Raw genomic sequence first — 12,444 nt, forward strand, 5'->3', positions numbered from 1 at the left:
AGTGTGAGGGCCCCTAGCCTCGAGCATAGGGAACTTCACCTGGTGGGCCCCTGAATGCACAAGGGGGTCCATGAACCCCTGGGGTAGAATGCAGATTTTGTACATAGAAGCATTGGTCTATGATGAGGGCCCACAGCTGTCATCAGATTCTCACAAAGGGATTCAGGACCAAGAAAAGTTAAGAACACTTCTCCCGTCCAATCGCCTCATGTTACAGACGGGAAAACCTAGGTCCTAAACAGGACTCAAGGTCACAGCCTAATTGAGGTAATAACCCAGCAGCACAGCATAACAACTGTGAATAGTCCTATGATGGAAATATCATCATAGCCTTTGAATTTCACATCACATCAACCTCTTGATAGAAGAGGAGACGCAGGCCCCAAGAGGTTAAGTAATTTGCTCCTGAGGCTTCCGAGCTCATCTGGGCGGCTCACTCCCTTGCCCTAAAACCTCTTACAGAACCAGGTCCAGGCTTCCTGAACTGGCATTCCCCACACACAGGTCCTTACGTCCCAGCACACATAGACGCACATGTCGCTGGCACATGCTGGTTTACTCCACCTGTCTGGTGGGCACCGCACTGTGGACTTCTCAGCCCCAGGCTGTTCTGCTATAGTCCCTCTACTCCCAAGCCATCCTCCAAGGGCCAGCTCCTAAGGGCCACCTCCCCAACCAGCCTGGCCCCGTGCCATTGCCCTCCAGCAATACTGTAGATCGTCTCCGGAGCGCACAAGTCCCTGCCCTCCACGGAGGTGAGCTGTGCCACGTCTCTAGCCCCACCCTGGGGCAGACGCAGCAGGGCCATAGAAGCAGCTGGAAGGAAAGGCTGAGTGGCAGGATGGAGCAGCAGGGGGGGCCAGTTTATCCTTAGAGGTAGCCAGGTAGCCGTGGACGTGCCCGACTGCTGCTCTCCAACCCCAAGCCCTTGCCTGGCACTCTCTGAACCACTGATACAAACTGACATCCTCAGCCCCTTCTTACCAGACTCAGAGTTGGTGGCAGCAACTGGCATGGTGAGGTCTGCAAGGGCTCTGCAGTGTCTCTCCTGGAGGAGGGGAGGAAATCGAATGAGAAGGAACAATGGCACAGCAACGGGGAAGGAACGGCGGTGGGGGGGGGGGAGAGGGGGTTCCCCTCAGGATCAGGGCATTACCCAGAGACTATATGATCCCACAGGAAGGCAGGAAGAGCACGTATTACATGCCCATCCCTCCAAGGAGGAGGAGATGAAGGATCAGAGAGGTTCGTTGCTTTGCCTAAGGTCACAGAGCTAATATAGAGAGCTATAATGAACACCCGGGATTTTAACTGTTTCTGTCTGCCATCTGTCCTTTATTCATTTATTTTTTTTTTGAGGGGGGAGGGTAAGAGTCCAGAATTTGAGGCAAAAGCAGGAAAGATGGGCATTCCCAGGCTGTAAGCTGCGTGACGTCAAGAACTACACCTGTTTTATTTTGCTTCTGGAACCTAGACGTAGCCAGTGGAGATGCTCTACAATCGTTCGTCTGTCTGGCCGACAGAAATGAAGTCATGCCTTCCCAAGCCCTCTCTGACTTCCTCTTTCTCCCTTTGCCTCTTTTTAGCCCAGAGCTGGGGCAAGTAAAGCAGTGGGCTCCCCAGTCTCCAGTGGGGGGCGGGGTGTGTGTAAGGGAGCCACCCACTACCTTTTCCTCCCTTCGCCTTCCTGGGCACTTGCTGCTGGTGAAAACCCTAATTCCCAGTTGCCGTGACAACTAGAGGCAGCGAGTGGCTCCCAGCAGGGGTGGGGGAGAGGAGGGAAGCAGCTGGCAGTGCCCACTTTAGGACTGAATGCCTGCTGGGTCCTGGGCGTAGGGAGCCACACCTTCACCTCCCCCTAAAAAAAGGACTCTCCCCAGAGGGACCAATACCAGATTTTAATACAACCCTCCCTGGTCCCGTGCCTGCCACCCCCAGGCCAGAGCTGGTCACCTGAGCTCAGGTAGCAGAAATTACAAAGACTCGGGGAAGACTTCGCTTCCTCCTGGATCTGCCCCTTAAAGACATGGAAGAAAGGAGTTTTAGGGGAGAAGAAGGGCACCGCCCCCCGCCCCTGAGGTTAGCACCCAGGCTGGGAGAAATGCCCAGCATCTACTGTGCCAGCCAGTGCCCCCACGCCAACCCCTGCTGTCCGGATTCCTTCCCTCCTCCCCCATCCAAAGTCCTGACCACCTGGAACCTGGGGCATTCTCCTGGCTGGTGCCGTTCTCCCCGACAGTTATTGGCAGAGGGGACTCCAGACATCTTCCTTCCTTAGCGGAAGGTGAGAAGAGGCAGGGAGGATCCTGTCCCCTGGAGTCTTGCCCAGCCTGCCTGGGTTTTTCTCTGGGTAATCCGTTCCCACAGCATTGGCTAGCTCTTCCCCACCCCCACCCAGGCCTCTGAGAGGGCGGGGCCTGGCTTGTGCCCACATGAGAACAGCAGTGCCAGGCAAGCCAAGCTGGCTCTGGGCCAAGGTCCGGGGCCCAGGCTTCTGGGAACGCGCTCCTCGGCTTCCAAAAGCCTGCACCTAGGTGTCCTCTCACCCCTACCTCCAGACCATCCACACCACCCAGGGTCAGTAGGTGATGCGGACCCCTCCGTCAATACACATACAAAGAGATGTTGAGAAAGGTCTGACAAAGGAGCTTTGAAGACCGATAGATCGTGGGGAGGGGTAGACAGCCTAAAGGATGGGGGTCTAGGGACGTGCGGACCTGCACGCACCGACAATCAGAGAGCCCCAGCCCCACCGGCTCGGCCCTAACCCGCCGGGCGCTAGGACCTGGGGGAAGGGGGGCGTGTTGCGAGCCATCAAAGAAGGCTCTTTGCAAGCGCGCCCGCGGGAGTCTAGGGGATGAGGTCACTGACTGGATGCCCCCCGCCTCACTCCCCCCGCCCCTTAGTTGACCTAACTTTCTGACCCCGGCTCCTCGCTCCTGGCACCGATCCCCTCCCAGGTCTCCAGGCCTTAGCCCTGGCCTTCGACCCCGACCCGCCCCCGCTACAGCCTGGAAGGCGAAAGAAGCAGCGCGCCCCCCTTCCCAGGACCCCTTCCCAGGGTAGGTTGAAGTGTTGACCTCCCAAGGGGGTCTGAGGGGCCACGGGGACCCACGCAACCTCTGTCTCGCGCCCCCACCCCCCGGAAGCGCTAACAGCGCGGTTCTTACGTAATGCCCGGCTCCAAAGTCCCCCGAATCCGCACGGCCCCCGAAGAGGCCTCGCGGATACCGGAGCCTCGCTCAGCTCACCAGCTCTGAACCCGATGTCACTTTACAGCCCTAACCGCGGGGGCAGCATCACGGGACACCGGGCTTTGATTTCTCCCTAGGAGCCCCCCGAGAGAGGAAGGGAGGAGGGAGGTGGAGAGGGAGGGGACGGACCCGAGGGAAGGGACCCGGGGAAAACCGGACCCAGAGAATAGGGCCCCAAGTGCTGTACCTGCACGAAGAGGAAGCAAGGACCTTGGGGTGAGCGCTGGCCCAGGGGTGGGGGGGGGGGCGCCTACCTGCGCCCCGGGGAGCCCGTAGCTCGGTGCGGCTCCAGTGCAACCCGGCTCTCCGCGTTTATTGCTTGTCAATCGTTACCCTGGCTCTTAAAGCGGCGAGGCCTCCTCTGCGCGAGGGGGCGGAGACGGAGAGGGGAGAGGAAGGGAGGGGGGATACGGACGTCGCGGGAAAGGCCGGAGAAAGTAGCCTTCCCGAGCGGCTGGAGGGTAGGCGGGGAGGTGGTGGTTTGGGAGACACCGCACAGCCCAAGACCCCCTGCTCTCTTTCCACTCGGGGAAGCACAGGCTGGGACCTGTACCCACCCGTGTCCCTCGGCGCCCAGCAATCCCTTAAAAGGGCGATGGTGAAAGATTGCTCCCTTCTCTCCGCTTAGACCCGCGTTCCAGTTTCAGGCGGGCCTCGCCTCTCCCCGCTATCCTGCTCCCCGCTTCGGAAAAGGGATCAGGAGTTCCCTTTAAGGAGATTCCCCAAGGGGCAAGAGACCCATCCCCAGAGGGTCTCGGGCTCAGGGGCAGCTTCCAAGGACTCGAATGGTGGATAGCTGGATCCCAGCCACTCTGGAAGAATTTGCAAAAATGGGGGAAATGTCTTCCAGGAGTAGTTTGAGATCTTATTTTAAGTCTGGATCGGAGAGCTAGTCCATACCCTTCCTACGGAATAGGGAAAGAAGTAACTTGCTATCCGTCTTCAGAGTTCCATCTCAAGAAGTAAATAAAGTGTTAAACCCAGTTAGTTGCCTGCCTTAGCCCAGCCTCTGGCTCCACCCCAGACCTGCTTGTAAAAGATAGTGTATGGCCTTGAATACTTGGAAGTTCAGCCTGGAGACCATCCTTGGTTCAAAGGGCTGAGCATTTGGGGCCAGCCACAGTACCTTTCTGACTTCAGTGTTCTCCCACCCCCTCCAATTGCCTTCCGGAATATGCAGAGATTATCCCTCTTTCTTGCTAGCTGGGATCCTAATGTCAGAAATGGAACGAAGCTCCTGGCTGTCTCCGTGGTGGCGCTTGCGGCTCTTGATCTCTGGGTTGGAAGTTTAAGTCCACTTTGAGTGTCAAAATTATTTTTTTAAAAATCTTAAAGAAGAAAGAAAGAAAGGGGTGCCTGGGTGCTCAGTCCGTTAAGTCTCTGCTTCTTGATTTCAGCTCAAGTCATGATCTCATGTGAGATCAAGCCCCAAGTCAGCTCTGCGCTGACAGCTAGCTTGGGATTCTTTTTTTTTTTTTTTTTTTTTCTCTCCCTCTCTCTCTCTCTGCCGGTCCCTGACTTGCACGTGCACGCTCTCGCTCTCAAGATAAACATTTTAAATGAGAGAGAGAGAGAGAAATGGACTACATCCTGGAATCTTGCTTGGAAATCTCAGAAATGGGCTTGACTTGCGATTCCATCCAGGGAGCAGGAGACTGGCCCCAGGGCCCCAAGAGACTCAGTTCACCCCAATGAGCTCTGGAGGGCTCTTGGTTATATAGGTATAGGGAAAAGGCATAACACCAGGCCAAACTCTGCTGAAAGCCATGAGCATCCATGCTCTCCACGCTTACTGAGGGAGGAGAAGAAAGGCAGTTAGCGACCCCAGATGGTGAAGACTGGAATTGCAGGCTTCAGTTGCCAACCAGAAGCTTGCTGGAGCACAGTTGTCAACCCCCTCCTCAGCCCTCAAACCAGAAGATCCTCCTAATTCAACTCAGAAAAAAAGTCCCCTTCCCATTATGAAGGCTACCCTCCACCATCACCTGTCCACGTCTCATTGCATTTGGTTGGGAAGTGGAGAGAATCACTCAGCTCATTGCATTTGGTTGGGAAGTGGAAGGATCTTGAATCCCTCCGAAATATTACTTACTTCTTTTCAATCAGGCAGCTATTATGCCATAGCAACCCATAACAAACCTTCAATTCCATTCAGGATCCCCAAGACAAGGTGGAATCCCAGACTCTGGCCCACGAGGGAGGTGGAGCCCAATTTGTTATTTTTACCAGCTGCTTTCCCCCACATACACACCCCAGTAGTCAGTCAACAAGTATCTTTCTAAAAGGGACTTACAGAATGCCAGCCCCTCACATCTTTTTAGGACCTTACAACTGATAAGCTGATTCTCACAACAGCCCGGTGAGGTTCTGGTGTGGGGAGAAGAATTTCTTGATGCAGGGTAGGATGCTCCTATTCTGTTTCAGACAAGGGGCCAGCTTCCATCATACCGAGTCAGATGCCAGCTTGGATGCCAGGTTCAGTGACTCCTGATCTCCTGGAGCTCACAGACTGGGGTGGAGATCGGGGAGGCGGGTGGTGCCTGGTGGTATAGTTGAATGTCATAACAGAGGTGCAGTAAGCGGTCCCCAAGGAATGAGAGGTACTACTGGTGGGAGATAGAGTAGCTGAGAGGGAAGCCGGTTGGAGAGGTTCACAACGCATCCCATGCCAGTCAGTGGCTGCCCACCGTGCTGGGAAAAGGGGGAAAGGGCGAGGGGGATAGAGTCTTCTCTGTGGTCTGTAATTAGTTGGGTCTTCCAGCCTCCGCAGGTCACAAGGGTGCAGGCAGTGTCTCTGCTTCCCCTAAAATCAAGGCTTTCCTCTGGTGGATGTTCATCCCGGGGCTTTGGGAATCAGGACACTGAGAGCGGCTGTTGTGAGTTTCAGGCAGCTCTCGCGCGGTGTAGAGTGATGTTACACTCCCGATAATGGCCAGCAGGGGCCGCCAACAGCTATCCCAAGTCTGTCTACACCCACCCGCTTCAACTTCTCACCTCCCACCGCTGCAACTTGCCAGTCTTGTTCTAGAAATCTTTCCTATTGGCTATATCTCTCAATAAAATAAATAAATAGATAAATAGATAAACAAACAAACAAACAAGTTTGAAACTCTCACTGCATATATATATGTGGGTGATGTGTGTGTCCCAGGCCAGTTACCTCTCTGGGTCTCAATTTTTTTCATGTGTACAATGGGCATAACAGCCTCCACCTTGGAAGAGGACAGATGTAAAGTGGCTGCCACAATGCAAGGCACACAGAAAGTGCTCCGAAAATGTTCCCCTTTGGGTCTGGGTCGAAGAGGCTCTAGCAAGGTGCCCTCTGGGCAGTGGATGTTTAGTCTCTGCCTCTGGATATCTGGTGTGCCCATAACTGACCTCAGGTCCTCCAGGGCATGGGACGTCCCAGGGCTTCTGGATCCCCAGGTATTTGGTATGGATTGTGTGTCCTCTTCCCACTGCCCACACAACCATTGGTGGCACCTTGCCCAGCCCTGTCTGTGCCACCCACTTCTCTTCTCCTCTTCTTCCTCCATTTCCCCCACCAGGGAGCCGAGGGCTTTGCTGTGGACACCATATCAGGGGGCCAGGAATAAATAGCCCATCACCAGAGTGGGGACGAGCTTGCAAAAGGCAATGCAGACCTTAAGAGTGGGAGGGAGTCTTGCTAGCCACCCCAATAGCCCCAAAACCCGATATCCATTGCTGGAGACCCTCGTAAACCGATTATGCCTTGGACTGCTCCTGTAGACCCGGACAGGCAGGGATGAGGGGCCAAAGGGGGAGAGAGTGGAGGGAGGCTACAGACAGTGGGAATATACGTATGCCCTGTGGGCTGTGTGAGGCACTTGAGTTGTTGTTTAGAGACAGAAAGAAAGGAGAGAGGGGTGTCCCTGCTTGAATCGGTGACCTGGAAGAGGGCTGCGTGTGCGGGCGTGCATGCACGCACTCACACCCTGGGCCAAGGGAGCACTTGCAGAGTGGGGCTGGGGCAGAGGCAGAAGGGACGGGGGCCGTGGAGAGCATTAGGGCGGCTTGCTGGGAGACTTCAGGCAAGACCAGTTTGGCCTGGGCTGGGTAATATCCATCTCACAGGCTCTGTATAGACTGGAGCGGGTGACCCACGTCAAAGTGCTTTGTGAACCATGGCAATGTTGCTCAGGGCATGCCCTGGCCATGGCCCCTTCCCGGGAATGCAGGGAGGCCCCAGGCCCCCGATCCGTTTTCTGCCCCTCCCCTGACACACGCAGCAAAGGCTCTTCGCCCCCAGCCCTGCTTGGCTCCAACTGCTCAGCTCCAAGCCTCCCCACCACCGTCGTCTCCTGCCCTCCGCATCAGGGTTTAGCCACACTGGGCCCACGATGTGCGCTCTCCTGTCTGAGGTCACCACTTTCGGGGTCACAGCTCTTTCCTTTCCACTGTGTCTGGGGCATTTGCCTAGTCACTTCACCCCCACTGCTGAGATTTGCCTCCTTTTGATTTTCAGAAAGCTTACTCATAATTCAAAGCTTTATCCTGCACTCGTGGGCTGCCGCTCCGTGCTCCAACCACGGTCCGCACCACAGCGGCCGTTTGTGAACCCTCGGCCCGCAACGGTTCCAGTCCCTTCGCCCGTATACATGCCTTTGGTCCTCATAACAACTCGTAGAGAGGTGGACTACTATGACCCCGTTTTACATATGAAGGCACTGGGGGCCACAGAGACTAAGAAATTTGCCCAGAGGCGTTCCACTGCTAGGTGATGGAGCGGCGATTTGGCCCCAGGTCGTGCGGCCTCGGGCTCCGCCGTAGATGCTGCGCCTTACTTCATAGGTACTATTTGTGGCTTTCATTTCTTCGTAGACGAAGAAATGAAAGGTTAGACGAGTTCAGTGACTTGTCTGCCCAGGATCGCACAGCAAGCAAGTGGCAGAGCTAAGCTCCAGCAGGTTTTGTTAGTAAAGAAACTTGCTTAGTTTTCTATAAATTGTCCTCCAGTCTACAAAAATATGATAACTCACAGAAACTGCTGCACTTACATAACATTTCAATGCGACTTAATTTAAGACAGTGCATAAAATTATCAGCATTACAAGAAATTAACTTCTAGACACAATTCGTAGTCTTTCTAGCTAATCCTTCGCTGTTACCCGTCACAGCTTAAAGTAATCTTGAAGTTGTCTAGGCTTGATTAAAATACTTTGGCGAGTGGGTCCTAAATCTTTTATTAACTTGGCATCCGACCCTGGGCTTGAGAACAGCTGAGCAGTTCTCAAGAGTGGCTAGCAGTGAAGCCCTAAGGCAAGAACCTTCTGGCTTTTAGAGACCCCCTTCCTCCTCGAGTGCAGAAAACCTGGCTACTTGGCCTTGGCTTTTCTCATCTACAAAATGGGAGGTTTGGGAATTGGAATCCGTTTCCTGAATTCCCTTCCCGCTCCATCAAAATATGTATCCAAGCTGACAACTTCCCACTCTGCTCATAAAGGGGCTAATAACCTTCTCTCTTTTTTTTTTAATTTTTTAAAAATGTTTTAATTTATTTTTTAAGGAGAGAGACAGAGCATGAGTGGGGGAGGGGCAGCGACAGAGAGAGACACAGAATCCGAAGCAGGCTCCAGGCTCTGAGCTGTCAGCACGGAGCCCGACGCGGGGCTCGAACTCACGAACCATGAGATCGTGACCTGAGCGGAAGTCAGACGCTTAACCGACTGAGCCACCCAGGCGCCCCCCAAAACCCTCAGGTTTCCGGCCCCAAGTCCCCAACAGGGATTTCCAAGAGGTGGTATCTTGGTAGATCGTTCTTGAACTATTAACTAGTCCATTCGAGAAGTACCTACTCCCACTACTGTGAGGTTCTTTGAAGATAGTGACTATATCTCATTGACTACTGTAACTCCAGCACCTAAAGCCCTGCCTGCCATCAGGTGGGTGATCGATTACACGGTGCGGACTCTGGGGGCAGGACCGTATAGTGGTAGTTGGAAAGTCCTCCGGGTCATTCCAGTGTACAGCCAAGGGTGGGAATAGGTAAGGGATCATCATCAGACGATGGGCCTGGCGTGCGGACGGGTGAGGACTGCCAGGCTAGTTAGTGGATATCTGCCTCTCGATATCCGGATATCCTCTCTGCAGAGGAGCCAAGGACCCCGGGGTAGGGCAGGGAGGGGACGGGGGAGGCTTCGCAGAAAAGGAACGGCCAGAAGGGAGTCCCACCTGGGACTGTGCCGGGCAGAAGAGTGGAAGACGCTCATTCCAGATAGAAGGGACAAGCGAGGACTGGGGTACGAAAGTGCAGAGCTGTTCGGGAGGCCACTGGAGTCTTAACAGGCGGAGGGTCGGACAGGTACGTTGAGGGAAGAACCTGCCCACGAGTAGGTGATGTGGCTAAAGAGAGTGGGTGGAAAAGCCAACTTCCAGGACAGGGGAATGATAAACCGATGGTCGGTACATCCTCATCCAGGGACAATTCTACTCAGCAATAAAAAAAAAAAAAAAACAAATGGCCGATGTGCCTGGCAATACAAGAGAATGTCAAAAACGTTATGCTGAGTGGAAGAAGCCAGACAAAAAGAACAGACTGTTTGATGCCATTTATACGAAGTCGGAAACAGGCAAAACTAATCTATAGAGATCAAATCACTAGTCATTTGGGGCCAGATGAACTGGAAAGGGGCAGGAGCGAACCAGCTCAGGCGATGGAAATGTTCTGTGTCTTGACTGTGGGGGTGGTTACACATTTGTCAAAACTCATCCGCCTGTACACTTCAAATAGGCGAATTTTATTGTGTTTAAATTATACTCCTATAAAATTGTGTTTGAAGGCTTTGTGTGTTTTTTTAAGTGGGCTGTGGTCACATTGTGAGCGACCTCAAACGTCATGCTAAGAAGTTTGGGTTTAATCCAGGAAATAATGGAAGGCTTGTTAGCCAAAGTTTTTTTTTTTTTTTTTTTTTTTTTCAGTTTGCTTTGGTTTGGCTCAGTAGCAAGTAAAAATCCGATTTAAGACCAGATGAAGCAAAAGAGGGGGGTTCTCTGAAGGGTCCTGGGACAACTCACAAAATTCAAGGAAGACTTGGGGCCGGAAGCCTGAGAATCCTTCTCTCAGCTTCGTCTACCAATAGCCCCATGACCTAGCCCTGGTGTTTCCCCCGTAGCTGAGGACACCATGATCAGAGAAGCAAAGCGACTTGTCTAGGGGCACACAGCCAATGAGCGATTATGCCAGGCTTGGAACCCAGGTCATTCTGATACCAGTGCCTGTGTCTTGACCACCAGACCTGGAGGAACAGGGAAGAGTTTACTCAAAAAGGCCTCTAGGAGAAACAGAGCCAAGCAGATGTAGGGAGAATGGAAAGGGGGGAGGGGGCGCAGAGCATGGCGAGAAACCGCACTCAGAGTCAGGAGTAGCTGACAGGCCAAGGGACTGAGAAGTGATCGAGGGGAACTCCGAACTGCAGATGGCCTGAATCCCGAGGGACAGAGACAGGGTGGCTTTCCAAGAAGCTGGGACCGCTTCTCCAGATCTGAGACAGTCCTGAGCTTGCGTCTCAGCCCCACTAGCCTTGGGTAGTCTCATAAGTTCTCTGAGTCCGTTTCCTCAAACGCAAAAGCAGTTGATGATGCCTGCAGGCATCACTGAAATTAGAGACACCGCATCAGAGTGCTTCTCCCGGTACCCGGAACTGAGCAACTGCAGTGATTATCAGTTATTAGTAAATAAATAGATAAGATACTAGGCAGGGCTATGAGGACTGTGATAATATTTTGTGCTTGTGATAATAATATTCAGTGCTTTCTGCCTCCTTGCCCAGCCTGCTCACCCCATCAAGCATTTTCTCTTCTTCTGCCAGGAAGGAGGGTAGAGGAACACCATCCCTCAGAAACGTGACAGTTCCTGGAATGAGTGAGTGAGTGGAGAAGAGTGAGGGACTGAGAGTGAAAGCCCTGGGGTTTGTAAGGGCAGTTTGGGTCCTCAAAGCCAAGGCTGCACGAGGACACATCATTTGAGCTCTTTCAGGCACGGGGTCATCAACAGTGGGCTTGTGCCTAGATGAAATAAAAGATAGCCTGTTTGTGGGCACCCGGGTGGCCAGCCAGTTAAGCATCCAACTCTTGATTTTGGCTCAGGTCATGATCTCACGGTTCGTGAGTTCGAGCCACTACTTGGGAGTCTCTCTCTGCTCTGCCCTCGCTTGAGCAAGGGCATGCTATCTCTCTCTCTCTCTCTCTCTCTCTCTCTCTCTCAAAATAAACTAACTTAAATATATATATGGTCCATTTGTTGGGATTTGATATCTACATCTGATACCTACATTTGATATCTACATCTCTCCTCCCAATCTGCACTATGGAATTTTATCATAGGAGCCTCATTTCTTTTTCTTGAGAGTCTTGGCTCTGTGGGAACGCAGTCCCGTCTCACTTGGCTGCTGAACCATCGCAGAAACTTCGGTGACATTGACATTGAGTTTCTCATCCCTTCCCCCAAGGGAGAAGTGAGGATGGGGGCAGAGGGTGCGTCCCTGAGTGGAGGGGCTCACATCATTATGTGCCAGAAGCTGCCCAAGGGCTTCAGCTACATCATCCTACTCAACTGCTCACAACAACCCCAAGGCTATAGGTGTGGTCAGCTCCATTTCACAGGTGAGGATGCGGAGGCTCAGGGGAGATAATGCCCCTTAATCAGGGTCACACGGCCAGGAAGTGGTAAAGTGAGGATTCCTGGGGCGCCTGGGTGGCTCAGTCGGTTGAGCATCTGACTTCGGCTCAGGTCACGATCTCGCGGTCCGTGAGTTCGAGCCCCGCGTCGGGCTCTGGGCTGATGGCTCAGAGCCTGGAGCCTGCTTCCGATTCTGTGTCTCCCTCTCTCTCTGCCCCTCCCCCGTTCATGCTCTGTCTCTCTCTGTCTCAAAAATAAATAAATGTTAAAAAAAAAATTTAAAAAAAAAGTGAGGATTCCTACCCAGAAGCCCCTGCTCTTCCTACTGTGTCCCTTCTGGGGGGCGGGGAGCAGGGAGACAGGGACTTTTTACAGTCCCTGTGACCTGAGGCAGCTCAAGGCCTGAGTTCATCACTGAGGCAGCCAAGGCCTACCACACTTTAGAAAGTTCTGCAGGTCTCCCATCAGGGTCTCCAAGGTGGCTACACAGGCCGTGAAAATCTCCAGGATGAGCAGTAGGGCTTGCAATCCTAAAGGCAGAAACCTTAACTT

At 53.3% G+C, this 12,444-nt stretch overlaps 1 protein-coding gene across 10 annotated transcripts in view; it reads right to left on the reverse strand.

The window, feature by feature from the left end:
• MPP2 (MAGUK p55 scaffold protein 2) overlaps positions 1-3,666 on the reverse strand; it is a 28,817-nt gene extending 25,151 nt beyond the window's left edge. The window contains exons 1-3 of one of the 10 annotated variants that reach the window (XM_086687459.1): positions 3,509-3,666; positions 1,954-2,017; positions 985-1,048 (exon numbers count right to left, since the gene is read on the reverse strand). In XM_086687459.1, coding sequence (XP_086543585.1) covers positions 985-1,015 — 31 coding nt within the window. In that variant the 5' untranslated portion in view covers positions 1,016-1,048; positions 1,954-2,017; positions 3,509-3,666. Of the gene's footprint in view, positions 1-984; positions 1,049-1,953; positions 2,018-2,193; positions 2,949-3,170; positions 3,419-3,441 lie in introns of those variants that run through there. The other 9 variants (XM_086687451.1, XM_086687458.1, XM_086687452.1 and 6 more) reach the window with 9 other exon arrangements.
• Positions 3,667-12,444: the final 8,778 nt, after the last annotated feature.

The sequence above is a fragment of the Puma concolor genome, chromosome E1 (assembly GCF_028749965.1).
Source record: "Puma concolor isolate L17-30 chromosome E1, mPumCon1.1.hap2, whole genome shotgun sequence".
Classification (NCBI taxonomy): Eukaryota; Metazoa; Chordata; class Mammalia; order Carnivora; family Felidae; genus Puma; species Puma concolor.